Raw genomic sequence first — 21,331 nt, 5'->3', positions numbered from 1 at the left:
TTGGTTCCAGACAGACAAAAGTGATTGTAGACTCTAAAGATGTTGATAACGTGTTTGAAGTGGAATGACAAGATCGGATGAAGCTCCGCCAATCGGAGAAGCACCGTATTCTTCTTAAGGTCACATCTCTAGCTACCTAGAGAGAAACAGCTCTCCTTACGAGAGAAAAGCCGATTCTTCCTTAGCTAGCCATATAAGTATTTGAAAAGTTTGCTTTGTTGGATCCTCAACTTGATGGGCTTTTACAAAAGTATTTTTAAAACGTTAAAAAACAACATGAACGAATAAGCTTCTTAACTTAATTATACAAGGCTAGCAAATAAAAAATTAAGGAATGGTCAAACAAAATGCAATAAACAATTCAAAAGTTAGGAAAATTTGGAAGTTATGTGCTTGAGGCTCCAGTAGACTAATATAATCAGTTATATTAGAATTCGTTTTATTTAGTCTTGTATGCATAATGGTGAAGTAAGGTAAAATAGAGTTTAAATTTTACTATAATTTTATTTGTGGGTTGAAAATTTTTTAAAAATTCAACTCTAACTTTACTTATATCCTAAATTTCTCAATCCTATTTTATTCGATCGGGCGACCCTGCTTATAAAAAAAACCAAATTTTTTCAAGTAAATATAAAATTCAATCATTCTATATTTCATACATATTAACAAAATAAAAAATAAAATACTAAGTTCAAATTAAAATTAAAAACAATAAAATCTTAAAAAAATCTAACATAATACAAATAGCATGATCATCAAGTTCTTAATAAAATTAAAATAACACAAACAAAGATAAATTAGTTATTTATTTTAAGTTAACTTTATAAAAAAAACTAACATACTAAATTAATAATTTAAATGATTAGTTTAGTAGTTACTTTGAGTTTTTACAAGAAGAAGGTTTCAATATCTACTTCTTTCACTACAAATATAATTTTAAATATATATTATATAATATATTACGGGTATAGATAGAGTATGATAGAATATACCATGAACTCGCACGATCTTAAACTTTTAATATAGAGGGGCTGAAGTTTAGACGAAATTTTTAATTATTCTTTTAATTATATTTTTTTATTCTATAAAAGCAATTTAGACATAACACATAGTTATTAAGTTAGTTTTTCAAAAGGTTTATCGATATATGTATCTATACATATATTAATTTGAAAGATTACATACATTCATTGCGTATTACATATACACCCTAGAATTACATAAAGGTTCTCGTATTATTTTTTTTTAAAGGGGACCTCAGCGGTCAAATATGGCCTTCAAGTATCTCAACAAAAAAATAGATGTATGTAATCCTTCAAATTAATAACATTAGAATGTATCATATACATAATATCGAAAGAGACTAATAAGTCTTTCCTCAAAAATATAGTTAAAGATATTTTTTTGCTTAAAATGATAAAAACAAAAAAATATGTTTTGCTTGTCATTTTTTAAAAACAATACAAGTATATTATTTTTTATTTAAAATTATAATTTTAAATAGTTAATTTTTTTGAAACCGAATAAATATAATTAATTATATGAGTACAATAATACGATTATATTTATTTTTATCAAATTAAATTGAATCGTTAATTTAAATTATATTTATTCAAATTTTAAATTATATGAATCAAATTAGATTAAATAAAAAAAATAAAAATATACTAATATTATCCATATTGTACAAATGTAAGAACAAGTTCGCCGAAAATCATATAAAAACAATGCACCAAAAATCATACGAAATCATACAATGCTGGCCAAAAATACCATACAAAAATAATGCACCAAAAACGGATTCGTTACCCTCAAAATCATACAAAAGAACCATGCACCAAAAAAGTCCATTAACCCTGTAACAAGAAACCAGCCAAACCAAAAAAAAAAGATAAGCCATCCAAGGAACCAGCCACCAAGCCACCAACAAGGGAAGCCTGCGCCAGGGACAGCAGGGCATAATCTTCATACAATCATACCTCGGTTAACACAAAATTCGCTACACACCTGACGATGCTTCCAATTTTTAGCAGCTATACCTAAAAGGTTACATAAAAAATGTCATCAGTCCACATTTTTAAATCAATATCTTGATGGTGCAGAGTCAATGAATACCAGTGTACCGATAAAATATTCTAGTACAGGTGAAATTCTTCCAATCTTATTATTAGGGTAAATTACTATAATAAACCAAGTCTCCTCCAAAATTATCCAGATCTCCCAAAACGAAAAAGGCTACCTGAATGTCACAAGTTGCATTTCTATATAAATCGAATTGATTAAATTCGATTTATGCAAATTGGTACTAAATCGAATCCATTAGATTCGAATTGCATGTAAATGGAAATCGTGTATAAATCGAAACAATTGGCTTCAAATTCAATATAAGCACTAAATCGAAATAATAAGATTCGATTTGTATTTGCATGTAAATCAAACCCATTCAATTCGATTTAGACACGTGAAAGAGCTGCCCATGGTAAATCGAAGCCAATAGTTTCGATTTAATGGTTTTTGTAAATCGAAACCCATAGATTCGATCTACAAGCAACATCTCCCTCAAGTAGTTTGAATCTAATGGATTCGATTTATGCTCAATGTTGATATATATATATATATATATATATATATATATATACAAATCGAATTTCATTCATTCGAACTACAAAACATCCAAACCCCACACCTAACTCCACCACCCAGATCCAAAATTTTTGGAAAGCCGCCGAGGAAAAATCAAAGCTGGACACATGGAGGACAATCCAAATAGTCTATATCGGCTAGATGGAGTCGCGCATATTGCTGGCGCCATCCACCTCGAGGTTAGTGAAGAAATTTTCCTTTTTTAAACATTGATTAGTCATTCTAGTAATGTTATCATAAATCGTGTGGTAGTTGGTTAGAGTCTTTAATTAGGGATTAGGGAAAAAAATTTGATATAAGTGAATGTTAGAAGTAGTAAGCTATTAGGTGGTTAGATTTTGATAAGTTGAAATGGTACCTAAGAAGGTTATTTTGGAATGTAGGATATGTTAGATTTCTAAAGTTCTTAGTCTTATGTGCAATGAGACTTGATTTATGAGTAGCGATAGCTATAAATTTCTTGAGTTCATTGAAAAAAGTAATATAAATATTTTTGTAATTGTGATTTTTTGAGTTAGATAGTTATGATTAGAAATGTTAGGATATGTTACATTTTTTCAGTTTTTAAATCATTTTTGTATTCTCTGTATAAACGTGTGGGACTAAATGCTTTGGGTTTTTTTATGGAATTTGTTCATGAGGTTTTCAGAGTTTTGTGTTTGGTTCGATTACTAAAGTTTGGGCGATATTGTAAATAACTTTTTAAAGTTAAAGCATGCCATGTTTATCGTTTGTGGATTTTCATGCATTGAAAAGTGTATTGTGACGGTTGTGATAAGGAATTTTCTATCTTTGTGCAGCCTCGTCGCTGCATCAGCAGCATGAGACGACAACACGGTATGCCGTTAGACGATAGGATCGTTCCGTACTTGGAGATGGCCGGTTTATACCATCTTGCAAGACTGAAGGAGATATGGTTTCGACTGGACGAGCCATTAGTCAGTGCATTCGTCGAGAGATGGCGGCATAAGATGCACACTTTTCACATGCATTTCGAGGAGTGCACAATCACGCTCCAGGATGTGACATACCAGTTAGGGATCCCGATCGACGGTCAGTATGTTAGTGGATGCCTTACGGACTTTGCGCGACATATTAACGGGGGCCGGCCAGCGTGGGTATGGTTTGAGGAGCTGTTGGGTATTTTGCCTCCTGCGAACTACATCGACAAGTTCACAGTGAAGTGTACATGGTTCCAGGAGACATTTAGTGAGCTGCCGTAGGGGACAGACAATGAGACGGTTAGGAGGTATCCCAGTGCGTATGTCATGATGCTCTTATCCACACAACTGTTTGGGGATAATTCAGGTACCCGCCTCCAAATTCGTTGGCTACCCTATGTTGCCAGGCTAGAGGACATGGGTAAGTATAGCTGGGGGTCTGCTGCACTGTCATGACTATTCAGGTCCATGTGCCGTGTGGCGAATAGAAATGTCGTCAAGTTGACCGGTCCACTGCAGCTCCTCCATTCATGGATCTTCTGAAGATTCCATGGTTTTCGGCCAGACAGATTTGATGTCTTCTAGTGGTGAGGACGATGATGGTGGTGACGGTGATGACGGAGGTGCCGACGATAGTCATGGAGGTGGTGCTGGTGGTGGAGGGTACGATGGTGGTGGTGGTTTAGGGGGTTCAGGGGGACACCATGGTGGAGGTGGTGGGGTTGGTGGTGATGGGTTTAGCAGGGATATTGGTCATGGTCATCCTGGGGGTGGGGAGGGGAGCCATGTAGGAGGTGGAGTGGATGGGGGACCTGACGCTGGTGGCAGTGTCCCTAGTCACGGATTTGGAGACTATTTCGTCGGGGTTCCTACGTGTGACGACAGTCTGGCTGAGCATCAGATGTACATTAGCCCAGGTCAGATGTTGTCCAAGCTGATGGGCAGTGACGGACTTGACGTGGATTGTGGTGGGTCACATTTCCTTGATGAGATCAACATGATCATGCAGGAGGATGAGTTGGCCAGACGCAGGTCTCCGGTAGTTGGATCCCAGGCTCGGGTTGATGTGGACCTGAATGAGCCTCCTTTCGGACCTATGGACGACAAATTTGCATTTAGCGAGACACCCGCTCTGCATTCCCAGCACCTAGTACATCACAGCCTGATCCATCTACAGCACAGGCTGGCACACCAGAGTTTGTCCCCCAGGAGGGAGACAACGACGACGACGGGGGCGGTGAGGAGGATGAGGTTCCTTTGGCGCAAAGTCCGGTGGGTCAGGCATCCTCGACGATGCTTCACTGGATCGCATCTGCTATGAGGATTGATATGTCACTATTTAGTATCATGTTTTATGTATTTCATATTTTTCCCATTCCATGTTGTGTATTCAGTTTTAGTTATGTATGCCAGCTAGTTATATATTTCAGTTTATTGTGATGTTATGTCATGAAAAAATACTAACAGGACTTTAGTAGAACATGTAATCCATGTTATGTTATGTATTCAGTTTTAGATGAGTTCGTTACTTCACATTATACGATGTATCTTTAGTAAAACACGAGTCCATATGCAGTGAAATAAATTGCTCAAACAAACCAAATTTAACATAAAGCATCTCTGGTAAAATAACATTAACATCGTGAAAACACAAGTGATGGCTTTTAAATTAAACCCTAAACACGCTACAGTAACGCTGAAGTAAACCATACAATGGTTAATAGATACCAGGTAAAAGATAACATGAAACAATAAATGGTGTGAACCCTACACATTACTGGCAGATGCAGAACCGAGTGTCATGCCTCCTGGGGACACCTCATACGTGTGTGGCCAAGCTTTCTACAAAGCCCACATCTCTTAGGCCTGTTTGGGACAGCCTCGTCCATGGTAGTCTGGATCCTGGTGGTCCTGGGGCGCCCCTCAGACGCACGTCTCTTGGCCGGATTAGGTATGACGGTCGGACCATCATACGGCGGCCAAAACCCCTCCGGAATTGGAGGTGTGAACCCCATGCGATAAACATCAAACACGGAGTTAAGGCGATACATCTCATGTACGTAGGTGGACCAGGTCAGGCGTGCATATGCACAGTAAACCAAGGCATGACGACATGGATAGTGAAGTGCCTGGAAATAGCCACAATCACGTGTTTGATCCGTGAGGAATACTCTGTATATGCCCAGTGAAAAACTCCCTGTCGGAGTAGTCTTTGCCACAATAAACTCTGAGTTGTCTCTGTCATACAAAGTCACCGTAAAATACCTTAAGGCCTTCAGATTTGCCTCAATCGCCTTAATCAGACGCTGACTAAAGTGCTGCCCAGTTCCTAACTGTGCCTCGGCCTCTCTGCCTTTCCAGACGAATAGATCGGCCAATCTCCCATAAGTGGCCTTGACCAACACACAAACTGGAAGGTTCCTCACACCCTTTAGTATCGAGTTCACACATTCAGATATATTCATAGTCATGTGCCCAAATCTCCGACCTTCATCCCGATGCTGAGTCTAATGTGCATAGTCAATCCAATTAGCTCAGTCTCACATAGCAGGATCTTCGGCACGAAGAATGTCAAACCAGTAGTGAAACTTGACATCGGTCTTGGCATAAGCAGCATTCACTAACCACCTCTGTGCATCCTTTCCCTTGAAACTCAGCGCGAAATTTTTAGCCACTTGTCGGATGCAAAAAGCCCTATATGCAGTAGGCGGAAGCCAGCTACCGTCAGGAGCTTCTAATGCAGCCTTTATCCCATTGTGCCTATATGATATGACAAGTATACCCGGATGAGGGGTCACATACTGTCGCAGGTGAGATAGAAAGAATGACCATGACTTTGCATTCTCTCCCTCCACAAGGGCAAATGCAATAGAAATGATGTTGGAGTTTCCATCCTATGCAATCACGACCAATAGTGTACCGTCGTATTTTCCATACAGGTGGGTACCGTCCATACTGACCAATGGCTTGCAATGTCGAAACGCCTCAATACACGGTGAGAATGTCCAGAAAAGCCGATAGAAATAAGTTGCAGAGTCATCCACCTGCCCACCAACCCACACAGGACTCGTCATTAACACCGCAACACTATCTGGCATCGTGATCTGAACACCCAATATCCATCGTGGCAAGTCATTGTATGACTCCTCCTAATCTCCGTAAATCTAGACCACGACTTTCTGTTTAGCCATCCAAACCCTCCTGTAAGTCGGTCTGAACCTGAAGTGTGCCTCCATGGCATTCTGCAGTACTTTGATCGAGAAGGCAACATCAGCTCTAATCATGGGCAGTATGAAGGCCGATATGACATGATAATCAAGCTTCCTGTGATCACTAGATATCGATGTGGCTAGACAAGTGTGAGGACTATTGTATCATTTTACCTTCCAAATACCTCTGTGCTGGCGGAGGCTAACTCGAATGAGCCATGCTCACCCACTAACTCCGGTATCACCACTGCGGTTTAGATTGAATGCAAAGGAAGGAGAAGCAACTAAAACTACCTCAGGTGCAATGACCGGCGCAACCGACGAGGCACCAACAGGCATGGAACTAGAGCAGGTTGGATGTCTTGAGGATTGAGGATTCCGATTTGAACCTCCAAAACTAGATACCACATCTACAAGCTTAGGCAACAGTTCCGGAGTCCTCACCCCGTGAAACTGACGGCGACAATGGTACAGAACTTGCAAGTCTTGGTCACTGCCAATAACAAATGAATCATACTTCACATCATCGCGTAACACGGATATGTGGATTCTATAGAACAACTTCTCCACCCGTTTGACGCCAAGCAGACCTAGTTTCTGGAGTATAGTATCCTTAAACTCAGCAAAACTTGTCGAAGGTTTGAGAAAAATACTCAGCGGGTCCTTATCAGTAAATTTAATATCTGATCGCGTTTTTTTCTTAATAGACCCTCTATAGTGCACAAGAGCTACAAAACTCTCATCACTAACCATTGTGATTCTCACTATGGTGAGAATTTCACGTTGAGCTCGTATTTATAGACGTCAGCAATGTATAAATCGAATTAAGTGCATTCGATTTACTCACATAGTGTAATACATACTAAATCTAACCTATTGCATTCGATTTACCTAAATGGCCACGTATCATTATAAATCGAACTGAACTGGTTCGATTTACATGCAAATACAAATCGAATCTTATTGTTTTGATTTAGTGCTTATATTGAATTCGAAACAAATTGTTTCGATTTATACACAATTTCCATTTGCATGCAATTCGAATCTATTGGATTCAATTTAGTACAAATTTGCATATATTAAATTTAATCAATTCGATTTATATAGAAATACAATTTGAGACATTCAGGTAGCCTATTCCGTTTTAGAGATCTACATAATTTTGTATTGAACTTGGTTTATTAAAGTAATTTATTTTTATTAATATATCTTATTTAAAGATATTTATAATTACTTATTTTAACTTATAATATTTAGCACAAAAGTTAAAACAACTAGTTATTAATGTAGCTTTTATTATATATAAAACTTTTATCTTTTTCAAGTTAAAAAATAAATTCTACTTATTCTTTTTTATCTGTTATTCTAACTAAATACACCTTTATTTATTATGAAACCTAAAATCATGTGTAATTTAAATAAATATTACTAAATGACATACATAATTAATGATTATTCAATCTAAATACACCTTTATTTATTATGAAACCTAAAATCATGTGTAATTTAAATAAATATTACTAAATGACATACATAATTAATGATTATTCAATGATCTTAATTAAATTCTTCATTTGTTAAATATTTCTTAAGTTAGTTTTTTTTAGCTCATTTGTTAAGTAAAATTATGGGTCAAGTACGATTTTAGTCTTTAAGATATAGGTTGAAATTTTTTTTGTCTTCAATCTTTTTTCATAAAAAATAGTTCTTTTTACTTAAATATTAAAATTTTGGACCAAATTACTTATAAAAAAATTATATAACAAAAAAAGAAGAAGAAATAAGAGAAATTGAGTGTTTCTGCTTCTACGAAGAAAAAGAAGAAGTTGTCTAGGATCCATCTCTATCTTCATTTCTGCTGTCACTTCCATACGATTTTGGTCCTTAAGGTAACGACAATTTTAAAACCAAGTTAAATCTTAGGGATTTTTTTGTATACAAAAAAAAAATTGAGAATGAAAAAAAATTTCGGCCTATATCTTCAAGAATAAAATCGTATTTAATCCGAATTATCAATAAATTCAAATTTCATATTACATTAAATATTTTATTTTGGTAATATCTAATCTCCCCTGGTTTATTTAGTGTCCCATATCTCCCTTTTCATAATATATATAGTGTCATTTAGTCACCAAAAATATAGTGTCATTTATGTTATCCTTTCTGCACTGACATTATAATTGTTGTTATTTATAGGAATAAAAATAAATTGAAAAAAAAATCTTAATATTCTCTGATTGGACAACTGAGCTTCAGTTAGATTTCTATGACAATGAATTTTAATTATTCATATCTTGACACACAAAGTTTATATTAATTAATTTGCCAACTAATTAAACAACTCCTCATCATAGGATTCTTCTCTTGTAGTTATTTCCACATCCTTATCAAATACTTAGAGGGAGCCTACCACATGGGTGGCAGCACTACTCATATACTAAAACTTAATAATGGTGTTACATCTAATGCCAATACATCAATTATTCAATAAATTAACCACATCACGTTACCTCCAAGCAAAAAGGTACAACCAAATAATGTTAAATGAGACCATATCTATGGTTATGGGACCAAAAAAAAATAAAATTCCCCGTGTAGATTACAAAAAAATTATGTTTGAATGGCTTATATTGGCTTATGCATGTTATGTGTGTCTGTACAATAGGGTTCATATTTTAATAAGCTGACGCAGAATATTCATGTAGCCATCACGTTTTCTACACTATTCATGCATAAATGTTAAGTGAACCAAAAACTTAAGCAGGCACATTTTCACACATTTGACCTAGATCCCATGCATTATTTAATTTATTACCCTCCATTATTGCTTGCAATTCCAATAATAATTAACCTTTATAATTGATGCCTATTTATTTCTTACTTCGCCGCTTCAAACTTCTGCCATTTCATTAGACATCATATGTTTTTTGTTTCTTTTTTCTCACCGAAATCAATTTCCTATTTATTATAAAAAAATTAATTATATATTAATATTAATTATTATATATTTATGTATAAATATATGTATTATGTAATTTATTTTTAATATGTATTTTATATTTTAATATATATTTTATATTAATTATTAATTTTAGTGAATGCTTTTGCTATATATAACGAGGGATCCTTAAAACTAGTTGCCATATCTTATCATAAATTATAATTATTAAATGGACAAAAAATCTGCACGTAAAATGACCCATGATTGCGGCGTGGTATGGATCCACACACCGTTTTTTATCATAAAAAACAATAATATTAATAAATAAAGACCTCACTTTATGACTATGATCCCTACACTTTACTCATTTAATTTAATATATAATAACTAGTGTGGTTCTTGCAGAATCTGATTTTCTGGATATCAATGTTAAAAGTAAAAAACCAATTTGGGTTGGTCAAGTAGTCAGTTCACTCGTCCGCTTAAATAAGTGTCGAGAGTTCGAATTCCATCTTGTGCATGCAACAACTCATTGGTCAGCGGCAGACCCTTAAATGGAGTTCCGATCCGCAACGGATTAGTTCTTGGCATGTCGGATTGGGGGATACCGTGAACAACAAAAAAATGTTAAAACTAAAGAATAATATAATATTAAAGATTCAATATTTTTTAGTTTTTTTATTTTTTAAAAATATTATCGTATTTACTTTAAATTTAAAAAATAAATTAGTTAATATTAATTAACTAAAAATTAATTCTTTATATTTTTCTAAAAATATTTACACATTGTCTATAAAAAATATTTCTCACATTCTCATAATAATAAAATAATTGAATCCACATGTTCTTGAGATATATTATTTCAAACTTTTGTCAAATGTATAGACTCTCCTTGACAAATGTACATACAAAACATTTTTCTTGACCCAAACCTTAGAAATCTCTTAGCAAGCTTATGCTTCCATATGTTTTGTTTTTTTCTGCTGAGATACATTGGATTAAATGAGTAATGAAATATTGAGCAATGGAGGTTGTATGAATCTTTGTCATGTGAAATTTTGGTAGCCCATATAGGATTGACTTGATTAATGGTGGGTCACACACCTCCATGAGTCCTTAGGCTGCTTTTGTTTATTGACAGTTGAAACATAAATAAAAACATTATATCCAAAGATAGATATTAAATTAGTATATTTTATATTTATATTGATGAAAAATAAAATACAAATATATTAATAAAAATTATTTTTTTTATTATTTTTATTAATTTTTTATGATTATATTTTTTATTATTATATTTTTAAAAATTTTTTAAATACAAACAAAACTAAACTTTTATAATTTATTTTAATTTATTATCAAATAAAATATAATAACATTAATTTTTATATTTTTATCTTTTATGTCTTGTCTTTTTCTGTTCTTAAAATCAAAGACAGCCTTAAATACTACTCATACTTAATATATATTTCTCATTACTGCCAATGTTTATGTCATTGACTACTTCTAGAGGTGGAAATAGACCAGACCAGATTTTGCTCTTAACAGGCCTGACATGTCATGTAGTCAATTCGCATGAACTTGACCTGTAACTTGCTATAGATTTTTTTTAAAATACTAAATTTAATCTATTATTCAGACTTGTCTGACCTGAAATCTGTTAAAAAGTCTAATAATTTTTTTCATAAAAATAAAAATATTATTTAAAAAATTTAAATTTTAAAATATTTAAAATATACAAAACTATTTATAATTAAATATAATAAATTTAAAATATCTCATAATTTTGTTAATAATAAAAAATTATTTATATATATAATTATGTATTAACAAATCCAAATAGGCCTGACAGGCCAATAAGACTAATTAGTGAATCTAGACATAATCTATTAACATAATAAAATTTTTATAAAAATCTAAACCTGTACCTATTTTATAACATACCAAACCAAATCAAATCAAATCAAATACAGACCAAATTACAAATCTCGGATAGAATGCCTAACATTTTTCCACCCCCTAAGTCTACTTCTACTGCTCCACTAGCAGCTTACTTAATTAGCATCCACTACATTAATTAATACTAATTAACTTGCACACACAAAATTGTGACGCACGGATTAGGGGTGGCAACATGTACCCTACTCGCGGGTACCCAACCCGACCCTACCCAGTCGGGTAGGGTTGCCAACCCGATCCATAGCGAGTAGGATTCTCGTACGGGTCGGGTATGGTGCGGGTTGAGCCTCAACCCTACCCGACCAACCCGCACTCTATATATGCATATGTTATATACTTATATAAAAATATGTTTTAAGTAGATGTTGAACCAAAGACCTCTCATTAAATGCAAAAAATCCTTAGTCATTAAAAGAAGATCATTAATTGATAATTTAATAAACTTTTTTTTACATAAAAGTCATTTCTATTTTAAATTATCGTCAAATTATATAATAATGTTGTTTCTTTTTTTGTAATCCGCGGGTAGAGTCGGGTACCCGCGGGTTAAGAGCGGGTAGGGTTAGGGTTGAGATATTCTCAACCTGCGAATACGGTAGGGTTGAATTTATATAAAAATCTCAACCCGCAAATAGAGTTAGGGTTGACTCCAAACCCTACCCTACCCTACCCATTGCCACTCCTAGCACGGATCAAAACTCGAGTCTCACATGGAGAGCCGCACCTCAACCATAATCAATTAATCATATATATGTATATGTAGCTACTTAATTTTATGGATTTTACTAATACGTGTTCTAAGAATATAGATTAAAAATATTATAAAAAATATTTTATAAAAATTATTATAAAAATAATTTTTTTATATTTTCAATATATTAAATACAATAAAAATACTAAAAGAATTTTATTATTATATTTTTATACTATATTTTTAATGCATAAATTAATTAAATCTTAATTTTATTTATAAAAATGTGTTAAATTACTAGAATAATTTTATCATTATAAAGGTTAAGGGTATATATTAGAATTATTATTAGTAAATAGTTTAAACATTTTATTTAATAAATATATTTAAAAAATTAAATTTTGTGTATTTATTATATTTTTCAATTAGTAGCTTTAATATGTTTTTTAAAAATACATATTAGTTAAATTTAAATTATTATTAATAAATTTTTTATGTTTTTACTTTAATAAATATAAATAAATACATTAAAAATTTTAGTTTTGTGTGTTTTTTATGAAAAAGCTTCTCAATTAATAATTATTTTAACATGTAGCAGTCTAACAATACATGTTTAGTTAAAAAATAATTATGATAATAATAAATTAGTATTTGGTTAAAATGTATTTATTAAAAAACCAAAAAAAAAAATTTAGATTTTAATAATTACTATACCTTTAAAACATTCAATACATAAAAAACATCAAAAGTTACTAAGTAACTTTAATTCCTATAAATTATTATACATTAGAGAAAAAGTTAAGAATATAAACCATAAAGTATATATAATAGTATTTGTTTTTTGGTGACTAAAATATATATAGTAGTAGGAAAAGTATAGGTAGATAATGAGAATACTAAATAATGTGAATAATGGATATATCGAATATTTAATTTAATAGGTATGTAGATGATTATGTTCATTATTTTTAATTGAATGGTGATTTCTTTTGATTCGATTTATTCATACACAATTAACCATAACTAAATGTTTAATTGACTAAATGTATAAATAATTATTCTAATATTAAAATTTAAAAGATAATTTAAGAATAAAGTATTTTTTTACTCTATTGGATTTACAAGAGGTAGTTACTTAGCTTGCTTAAGCGTTATGTTTCGGGTTCAATTGTTAACCAACTTCCTTTCGATCGAAATCTGAACTCAAAGAATTGGTTATCTCTGATAACTTAAAAAAAATATATATTAAATATATAATTATAATATATATAGTGGTATAAATTATAAAATAATATGAATTAAATAAATTTTAAAATCATTTAAATTTTCATTTCACATGTTCAGCTACAATTATCCTCTGGCTTCTTTTAAAAAAAAATTATATTGTACAACAACAATACACGAATTAGGTTTGCTTATATTTGTATAAGTCTTTTTTTATTTGTCTTATATTATTTTTTTATTTTTAGAATTTATTAAGAATTAAATTCGTAATTTTTTGGATATAGAGCTGATATTATGTTATGAAATCATTCATCTCAAAAGTTTAAACTAATAAAAAAAAATAACATTGATAATTATATCTCTAACACTTAAATTAAGTAGTTACATAAAAAATTTATCTACTTTTAGCTGAATCTACAAAGTTAATGATCGGTCACACACACTCACAAGTAGGATTGAAAGTGAGTCGAGCTAGACCAAGTTCAAGCTCGACTCACGAAAATTGAGCTTGACTCACGGCCCACCTCATTAACAATCAAACTTATTTCTTAAGCTTAAATTTGGCTCACTGAAAGTTCATGAGCCGATTCGAGCTCACGAGCTGTCTTAAATAACAGGAACATAATCTATAATTCTATATCAATAAATTATAACTTATATATATTAAAAAATATTAATTTTATATGTTGTGTTGTATCTATTAATTATGAATTTTTTATTTATGTCCTACATCAAAATCATATAAAAATAATAATAAACTAAATATATATAAGATATATGTACTAATAATTTAATATATATTCGAGTCAACTTGCGAGCTAATGAGTTAAATTTATTCAAACTCAAACTCGGCTAATTTATTTTATGAACTCAATTCGAGGCTTAAGTTCAGCTCATAAGCTCACTTAGCTTATCGAGTTATTAACGAATCGAGTTTAAACTGACTCGTGAGTTGACTTAACTCGCTTCCAGCCTTACTCCCAAGAAAGAATATATATAATTTATACATCATTTTCTAATTTTTCAGCCTTAAGAGGTGATCCATGAGGCTGCGTTTGTTTACAAAGACAGAACACTAAGACATGGACACAGACACAAAATCATGTTTGACAGAGGAGACATGGACAGAAACAGTGTGTCTAAAGACATTAAATTAGTATATTTTGTGTCTATTCTGACAGAAAGGACACGGAAACACTAACAAAGAACACAACTTATTTTTCATTTTTTTTATTATTTTTATTAATTTTTCATAATTATATTTTTTTATTATTATATTTTTCATCTCAAATTTTTTGAATGAAAAAAAAATGAGAATAAATTAAATTTTTATAATTTGTTATAGTTTATCACTAAATAAAATACAAAAATACAAAATTTTGTATCTCTTTCTATTAGTATCTTATCCTATCCTATTTTCGGTGTTTTGTCCTGTTCTGTTCTAAGAAACAAACGTATTCTAAAACTTTGAATGACAATGTGAGGCCAAAAAAGAAAGAATGATTACAGCAAAGGAATTGCAGACACTGATGAGTTATGAGTAGGGGCCTCTACCTCTCTCATTGATGCCTTCAAAGTTCAAAGACAAAGACAATGACTACATATCACCTACTTTCAACTCTGTCCGCTATGTTTTTATTGTTCACTCTTGCAATGCCACATGTCCATTAATAATGCGATTTTAACACTTCTAGTTTCAAAATACTCACTCCACATCAACCTTCTTATATTAGTTTAGTTGCTGCTATAACCTGGGTTTAAATTCTAATAAACAAAATATCCAATAATTCGAAAGTATGTCCAGTTTATAATGGATAATATATACTACCATAGAAAATGGAGTTTTAATAAAGAGTGGATATTATTTTTTAATTAAAAACTTGTCTCTTCAATGAAATTTACTTTTCACCAAAAAGAAAATTCCCCTCTATAATATGGTAAGTGAAAGTTCGAAGCTTCTGACATAGTAAAAGATAAAGAACTATTCTTCATCCACATTGTATTTTTTATTTTTTATCTTGTAATGGCGGGATGGGGTCCATAAAAAAAGTACAATAAATAAAAGATTAATGTTGAAAACTACTATTCCTGAACATACATCAAACATAGCATTACACCAAAATATACTTCTTCTGAAAATTAATTTGTGCCAAACATAAACTATAATTAAACTTTGTCTAGCTTTTTCTTTACATGTATTGATAACTGTTAAACCTAATTTTAAAAAGAAAAATTGTCTAACGACAGTCAACAATTTATTTATAGTGTTAGGCCACATGGGCCTCATAATTTTCTTTCTTTGTTTTGTTTAGGCGTACATGTTATTCTAGTAAGAAGCGATAAAAGGGGCCAGACCGAAATTTTTTTAACAAATTAAAAAAAAGAATATTTTGTGAATTAGTTTGATGCCAATAGACATTACATTTTCTAATAATTATAAAACTATAAATTAATTTCTATTCACTTTCGTATTTATTTAATTCAATTCTTATAATTAGTTGACAGCAAGTCACATATTAATATGTTAAATAACGTATTTATGTAGCTGATTTTTTTTTTGAAAAAGTTTAGGGGGCCAGCAGTTTTGTTGAATTTTGGCCAGCATGTAGCCAGCAGAAAAAGGTGAGTCATTGGATGAAAACTCACATCAATCTCACACCATTAGATCATCATTGATGGCTATTTGATGGCTACCAATCACAAAAGTTGCTGGCCCCTAGCATTGCTCTTTTTTTTATAATAAGAACAAATTATCTCCTAAATCTCTCAATTGTATGTCCTTCCTCCACTTTATGTTTTTTTTCTGCCACAGTCTCTTTTTTCTTCCTCCGAAACTCTCTCTCCAACCTTAATCTCTCGCTAAGCTCAAGATTCATAAGAAAACTTTCAAATTCGTCGCCGACCATATCAACTCCCTTCATCACCACTGTGATTCCTTTGCCTTTCCTTTCACATGATCATTGCGTGATAATTGTGATGCTGATGATGATATTATTAAAAGAGGAGTGTTCGGAGGCAGTAAATTTTGTAATTTGTAGTTATTATTGATTATTATTGGTGTTTTTAATGTGTAAGATTTCATTCAATGATGTAAAATCATTCTTACGAACCAGGCGGGATACTTAACACGTTAGTTGTGGCATTACACGGGTTGATACGCGCAGCGCCTAGTATCCATCGTTTACGGCTAGGACTATTGGGGTATCTAATCTCATTCACTTCTACTATTTCAAGAGTTTGTTTAGCTTCTTTTAGATCAATGTCAGACAGGATATCCTGAAATAAGAAAAGTTTTGTTCCGATGAAACCTTTTCTTTTATCGAAGATTGACTCTACATGAGCGGATCGATGAATAGGAGATGTTGTGCGAGTATCTAAAGGACCCAAATTATTAATAAATTCACTTTTGCTGATTAAATATTAACTAAATTTTAATAAAAATACAACATCTATGGAATAAATAGTAAAAGATGAAAAAGAAATTTTACTCTAGTATTAAATGTTAAGTTGTGTAGGCACCGAAGTGCTTGCGTGACTGTTGGAGATCTTACAATAAATGGGATATCCTTGAACCCTTCCAACTCCAACTCCAACTCCCTCCTTCTTCTCTGTTGTAATCAAAATCTACCATTTTGGTCACTCTATCAACCTTCATGTCTCTCATTTCTTCTTCATAATCCCAAACAACCACTAACTTAATTAGCTAGCTATGGGTTGCTGTGTCAGTACCGAAACTAACAGATCTTCACACTCACAACCACCAAGATCCACTATTTCCCGAGCACCACCACCTCCTCTCATTGACGAAGAGACCGTCAAAGAAGTCCTCTCAGAGACACCCAAATGGAACCCACCACCAACCTTCTCCAAATTCCAACCCCAACAACCCCACAAGCCCAAAACCTTCCATACAGAGATGAAGAATTACGAGGACGACGATGCTGATGCATTATTTGCAACAATGGCCACCACCAAACCCCAAGAGATCTCCCAACTCTCTGAGGAAGTTTGCAGCTTGAGCGAGAGTGTCTCCACCACAACCTTCAACGAAGAAGAAACGCGCCAAAGGGTAGTAAACAGATCACCCGCCAGAACGCAGAAAAATCGCTCCTTTTCCGGTGACTTCGCCGCCAGGACGGTCGGAAAGTCTCCGGTCAGGAGGTCGGAGCAGTCTCCGGCGAGGAGGAATGGTGGGTCGGTGAGGCTTGTTCAGAGCAGGGACCAAATGGGGAACGGATTATCGAGGAACCAGACTCGCCGCCGTGACGCCGGCGAGAATTCCAGCCGGCGTTCTATGTCTCCGGCAACCCGAACCGACAACGGAGCAACTAGATCTGTCGTGGGTCGGAGCCCATCTAAGAGGAGAGGAACAAATCAGTCCCCTGCAAGGGTGAGGCAGGCCCCTGCACCGGCAGTTGAGAGTGGTGACCGGAAAATGGATAATCCGGCCATGGAGGAGGGAAAGTGGTCATCTTCAGCTAATAATGAGTCTCTGGAAAACCCTCTTGTGTCATTGGAATGCTTCATCTTTCTCTAGTTATGCCCAAACTGCAATGGCGGTTGCGGTGGTTATGGGCGGTGCCACCACTTTTAGTGTCAGATTATAGTACTATTAGTAATTATTAGCAAGTCATAATTTCTTGTACCTTCCTTGATTAGTGTTTGGACTTTTGGAGATGATGAAATTTGGGTGTAAATATTTGAAGTCAAGGTCAATTGTAGGACCCAATTATAGGATATCAGAGTTAATTAGAGCTGGCTTGTCCCAAATCCCAACATGATCCCTTTGCATTTGAGGAATTATATGAGAATATACATAATTGTCTACTAAGTAATTTTTTGTCAAATAATAATTACAAGTAAAAATTCATATTTAGTTGTTTTTTGTGTGTGTGAAGTTAATTATAAAGTTAATAATTGTATTATTAAACAATAAATGTTTTGCATGTTAGAGTTAGTAAAATTGATATCTGTTTTGCTACCTGCACTTGACTGCTTCGTCCACTGCAAGTGGGTTGCTTCTATGGCAGGGTTAGGAAAGATTGCATTCCTGGCATATATGATTCAGTCTGTAGCAGTAAATTAAGCACCTACCGCTTTGTGACAATGAATATATTTTGAAGCATTTAAGAGGAGGAGCATGAAGACAAATTATAGAAAGTACAAAGCATGTTCAACTTTTTGTTACAGTATAAATAGAACCCCTGTTTTTAACCATAGGGGATACAAATACATCTCCTTTAACCGTGACCAAATAAGGGAACTACTTATTTTGGCGGGTTTCCAATCCTCATTCCCCACAAAAAAACACAAACTGAAAGTGGTGTGTGTCATGTCAATTGTCATGCACATGGCTTTTCTGCTTCTCGAGGTGGTACATTTTGGGATGAGATTAGTTAACAATTCTACTTTGAGTCCACTTAATTGGAAATAAAAAAGAGAATACTAAGAAGGAACCTGCTCTCTGCAATCTGCATCATCAACAACTTCGAGGCTTATCTCATTCTCATCTTATCTTTATTCTCATTTACTAATTACAAAGTTAGTTCATATTCCACTTTTTAATTTTATTATGGAGGTGAGGATGGGTAGGACTTCGTTATGGAATTCAGGTGTGTTTTACATGTATGTGGTGTCAGCAGAAGAGAAATCAAACCGTGCGAGTGGGAGAAGTCTTGTTGGACAGTTCGATTTACTCCAACAACACGGATTTCTAAAAAAAATTAACTATACATAAAACACGGACGGTCCGATTTATTTTGTCGAAGATTCAAAATTTCTCTACTTACAACTCTGACCTTCCGACTTGATCATCACCTTTTTCATATACACAACTCGCATGGTCTAAATTATTCACACTGCAACTCAAAAAAAGTTACGCCACACATTGGTCTAACACCTCAAAAATTCATAACAAAATACAACACATTCGTGGTTTCCATAACCGAAAAAATAAGCCTTCATATTCCTCTGCCTGGTATTTAGCATTATTATATTCTGTAACTATTTCCATTGATATGGATATTTACTTACTTAATAATTGGAAGAGAGCATGAAACGGGACACCGACTCTCATGAATTTTGATTGATAGTGAAAGAAAAAGTAGTACCGTAAAGTACGTGGAAGCCCAGCTCCCCCTACTAATGTTAGAACTTAGAAATAACTTTATGTTCTTAATCCCATGTTTGAATTTATATATGGAATCACATGTGGAACAACTTCGCCGTATAACTAATATCACGAGCCTGCAAAACCCAAATCCACACCCAAACAAACGTGCATATCTATCTACTTAATCAGTTCGTAATCATTGCTACTTATCTAACTTCCCTAAACAAAACTAAACTCTCTACTTTCAGCATCAATACAAGAACTCAATCGAATCGGTTGATTTCACCTGGTTAATCGAAAATTGATAAAAAAAAAAAAGTTTGTAAATGAATTGATCAAAAATTAAAAATGATATAATAAAACTATACATCAATTGAATCAAACCAATTTTTTAGTGGTTAATTTTATGGAACACCGCCGGATTTATGTGCCAAACATATTTTAAATATGACACTCATTCATATTCAGTCTAATACATCTGTCTTTTCTGTTTAATTGTGTCTTAATAAAAAATAAATTTTTTTCTAAACACACTTAAACACACCTAAATATCATCATGTATCAGCGTGTTTAGTCTTATTTTTAAAATAAATTTTGCATCTAATTTGTTAAATTTAATAAAGAATTAATTATCTTTTAGCTAATATGGATGCTACTTTGAGTCTTTTGCAATTTTGTTTATTTTAGGTAGCATTCGGCGGAATTTGATGGAGTTTCTACAGCACAAGAAGCAAAGGAGATGGCAGCGAGGAGCGACGCGTACGCGTGACTGACGCATACGCGTGATTTGAAGATTTGCACAGCGACGTGTGCGCGTGACCGACGCGTCCGCGTGACTCACGAAAAAGACCATCGACGCGTACGCGCCACGTGCAGAAAATGCAGAAAAATGCTGGGGGCGATTTCTGGGCTATTCTAACTCAGTTTTCAGCCCAGAAAACACATATTAGAAGCTGCAGAATGGACAAAACATGTGGTCCCCACCCATCAACCGAAGACTTGTCAATTAAATTTAAATTTAAATTCAAATATTATTTTGAGGAAAAGATATTATTCTAGTTTTAGATAATAGGTTTTAAATTATTAGGATTAGTTATAAAAACGGATCCCAATTAGTTAAAGGGGAATTGGACCTCAACATAATTCATAATTTACAATCCTAGTTTTCTACTTTGAACCATGAGCAACTAAACCTCCACTGTTAAGGTTAGGAGCTCTGCCTATTTGTATGGATTGATTTTATTGCTTTTTCTATTTTAATTTATGCATGGATTTATAATTTAAGAATTGTTTTCGCTCTTCATCTTATGAATTTGGGTGGAACGAAAGTATGACACTCTTTCTATTTGAATTCTTGTATAACTTGAAAAAGCTCTTCACTTGAACAACAACTTAAAAACATATTCTCCTAAATTTTAATTATCTGGATTTAACGGGATACGTGACATATAATCCTTTTATTTTTGGGTAATTAGAGTTTTTGTGGCATATAAACTGGAATTTGATCATGTAGCTTCTAATTAGAATTAATTGACCAAAGAATTGGCAGTTAATGAATTTTAGATGAGACTAGAAAGGTCTAAGGAATTAGGGTCTAGTCACATATAGTTT

At 33.1% G+C, this 21,331-nt stretch overlaps 3 protein-coding genes across 3 annotated transcripts; 1 reads left to right on the top strand and 2 right to left on the bottom strand.

Annotated features, from left to right (window-relative positions):
- Positions 1-5,383: 5,383 nt before the first annotated feature.
- Positions 5,384-6,049, bottom strand: LOC148579002 (uncharacterized). The gene has a single exon (XM_088488009.1). The coding sequence runs from the start codon at positions 6,047-6,049 to the stop codon at positions 5,384-5,386; it is 666 nt and encodes a 221-aa protein (XP_088344135.1).
- Positions 6,050-6,124: 75 nt separating this feature from the next.
- LOC148579001 (uncharacterized) lies at positions 6,125-7,546 on the bottom strand. The gene is made up of 3 exons (XM_088488005.1): positions 7,088-7,546; positions 6,545-6,688; positions 6,125-6,478 (listed from the first exon to the last, which is right to left on the bottom strand). Exons 1-3 carry the CDS (start codon positions 7,544-7,546, stop codon positions 6,125-6,127), a joined length of 957 nt encoding a protein of 318 aa, XP_088344131.1.
- Positions 7,547-17,127: 9,581 nt separating this feature from the next.
- LOC107624405 (uncharacterized) lies at positions 17,128-18,484 on the top strand. Its single transcript, XM_016326901.3, has one exon. It carries the CDS (start codon positions 17,318-17,320, stop codon positions 18,143-18,145), a length of 828 nt encoding a protein of 275 aa, XP_016182387.1. The 5' UTR covers positions 17,128-17,317; the 3' UTR covers positions 18,146-18,484.
- The last annotated feature ends 2,847 nt before the right edge of the window (positions 18,485-21,331 follow it).

This window comes from Arachis ipaensis, chromosome B10 (genome assembly GCF_059453495.1).
Source record: "Arachis ipaensis isolate K30076 ecotype BB chromosome B10, ASM5945349v1, whole genome shotgun sequence".
NCBI classification, from domain to species: Eukaryota; Viridiplantae; Streptophyta; class Magnoliopsida; order Fabales; family Fabaceae; genus Arachis; species Arachis ipaensis.
The sequence above is the reverse complement of the archived record's forward strand: the minus strand, read 5'-3'. Positions and strand labels throughout refer to the sequence as shown.

Bases quoted from the DNA above. Each gene is read 5' to 3' on its own strand.
- LOC148579001 (XM_088488005.1), bottom strand. From the start codon at position 7,546: ATGGTTAGTGATGAGAGTTTTGTAGCTCTTGTGCACTATAGAGGGTCT. The intron at 6,689-7,087 runs GTAGTTTTAGTT...TTGGGTGTTCAG, and splicing joins CGCCGGTCATTGCACCTGAG to ATCACGATGCCAGATAGTGT. The intron at 6,479-6,544 runs GTCAGTATGGAC...GTGATTGCATAG, and splicing joins TTCGACATTGCAAGCCATTG to GATGGAAACTCCAACATCAT.
- LOC107624405 (XM_016326901.3), top strand. From the start codon at position 17,318: ATGGGTTGCTGTGTCAGTACCGAAACTAACAGATCTTCACACTCACAA.
- LOC148579002 (XM_088488009.1), bottom strand. From the start codon at position 6,049: ATGAATATATCTGAATGTGTGAACTCGATACTAAAGGGTGTGAGGAAC.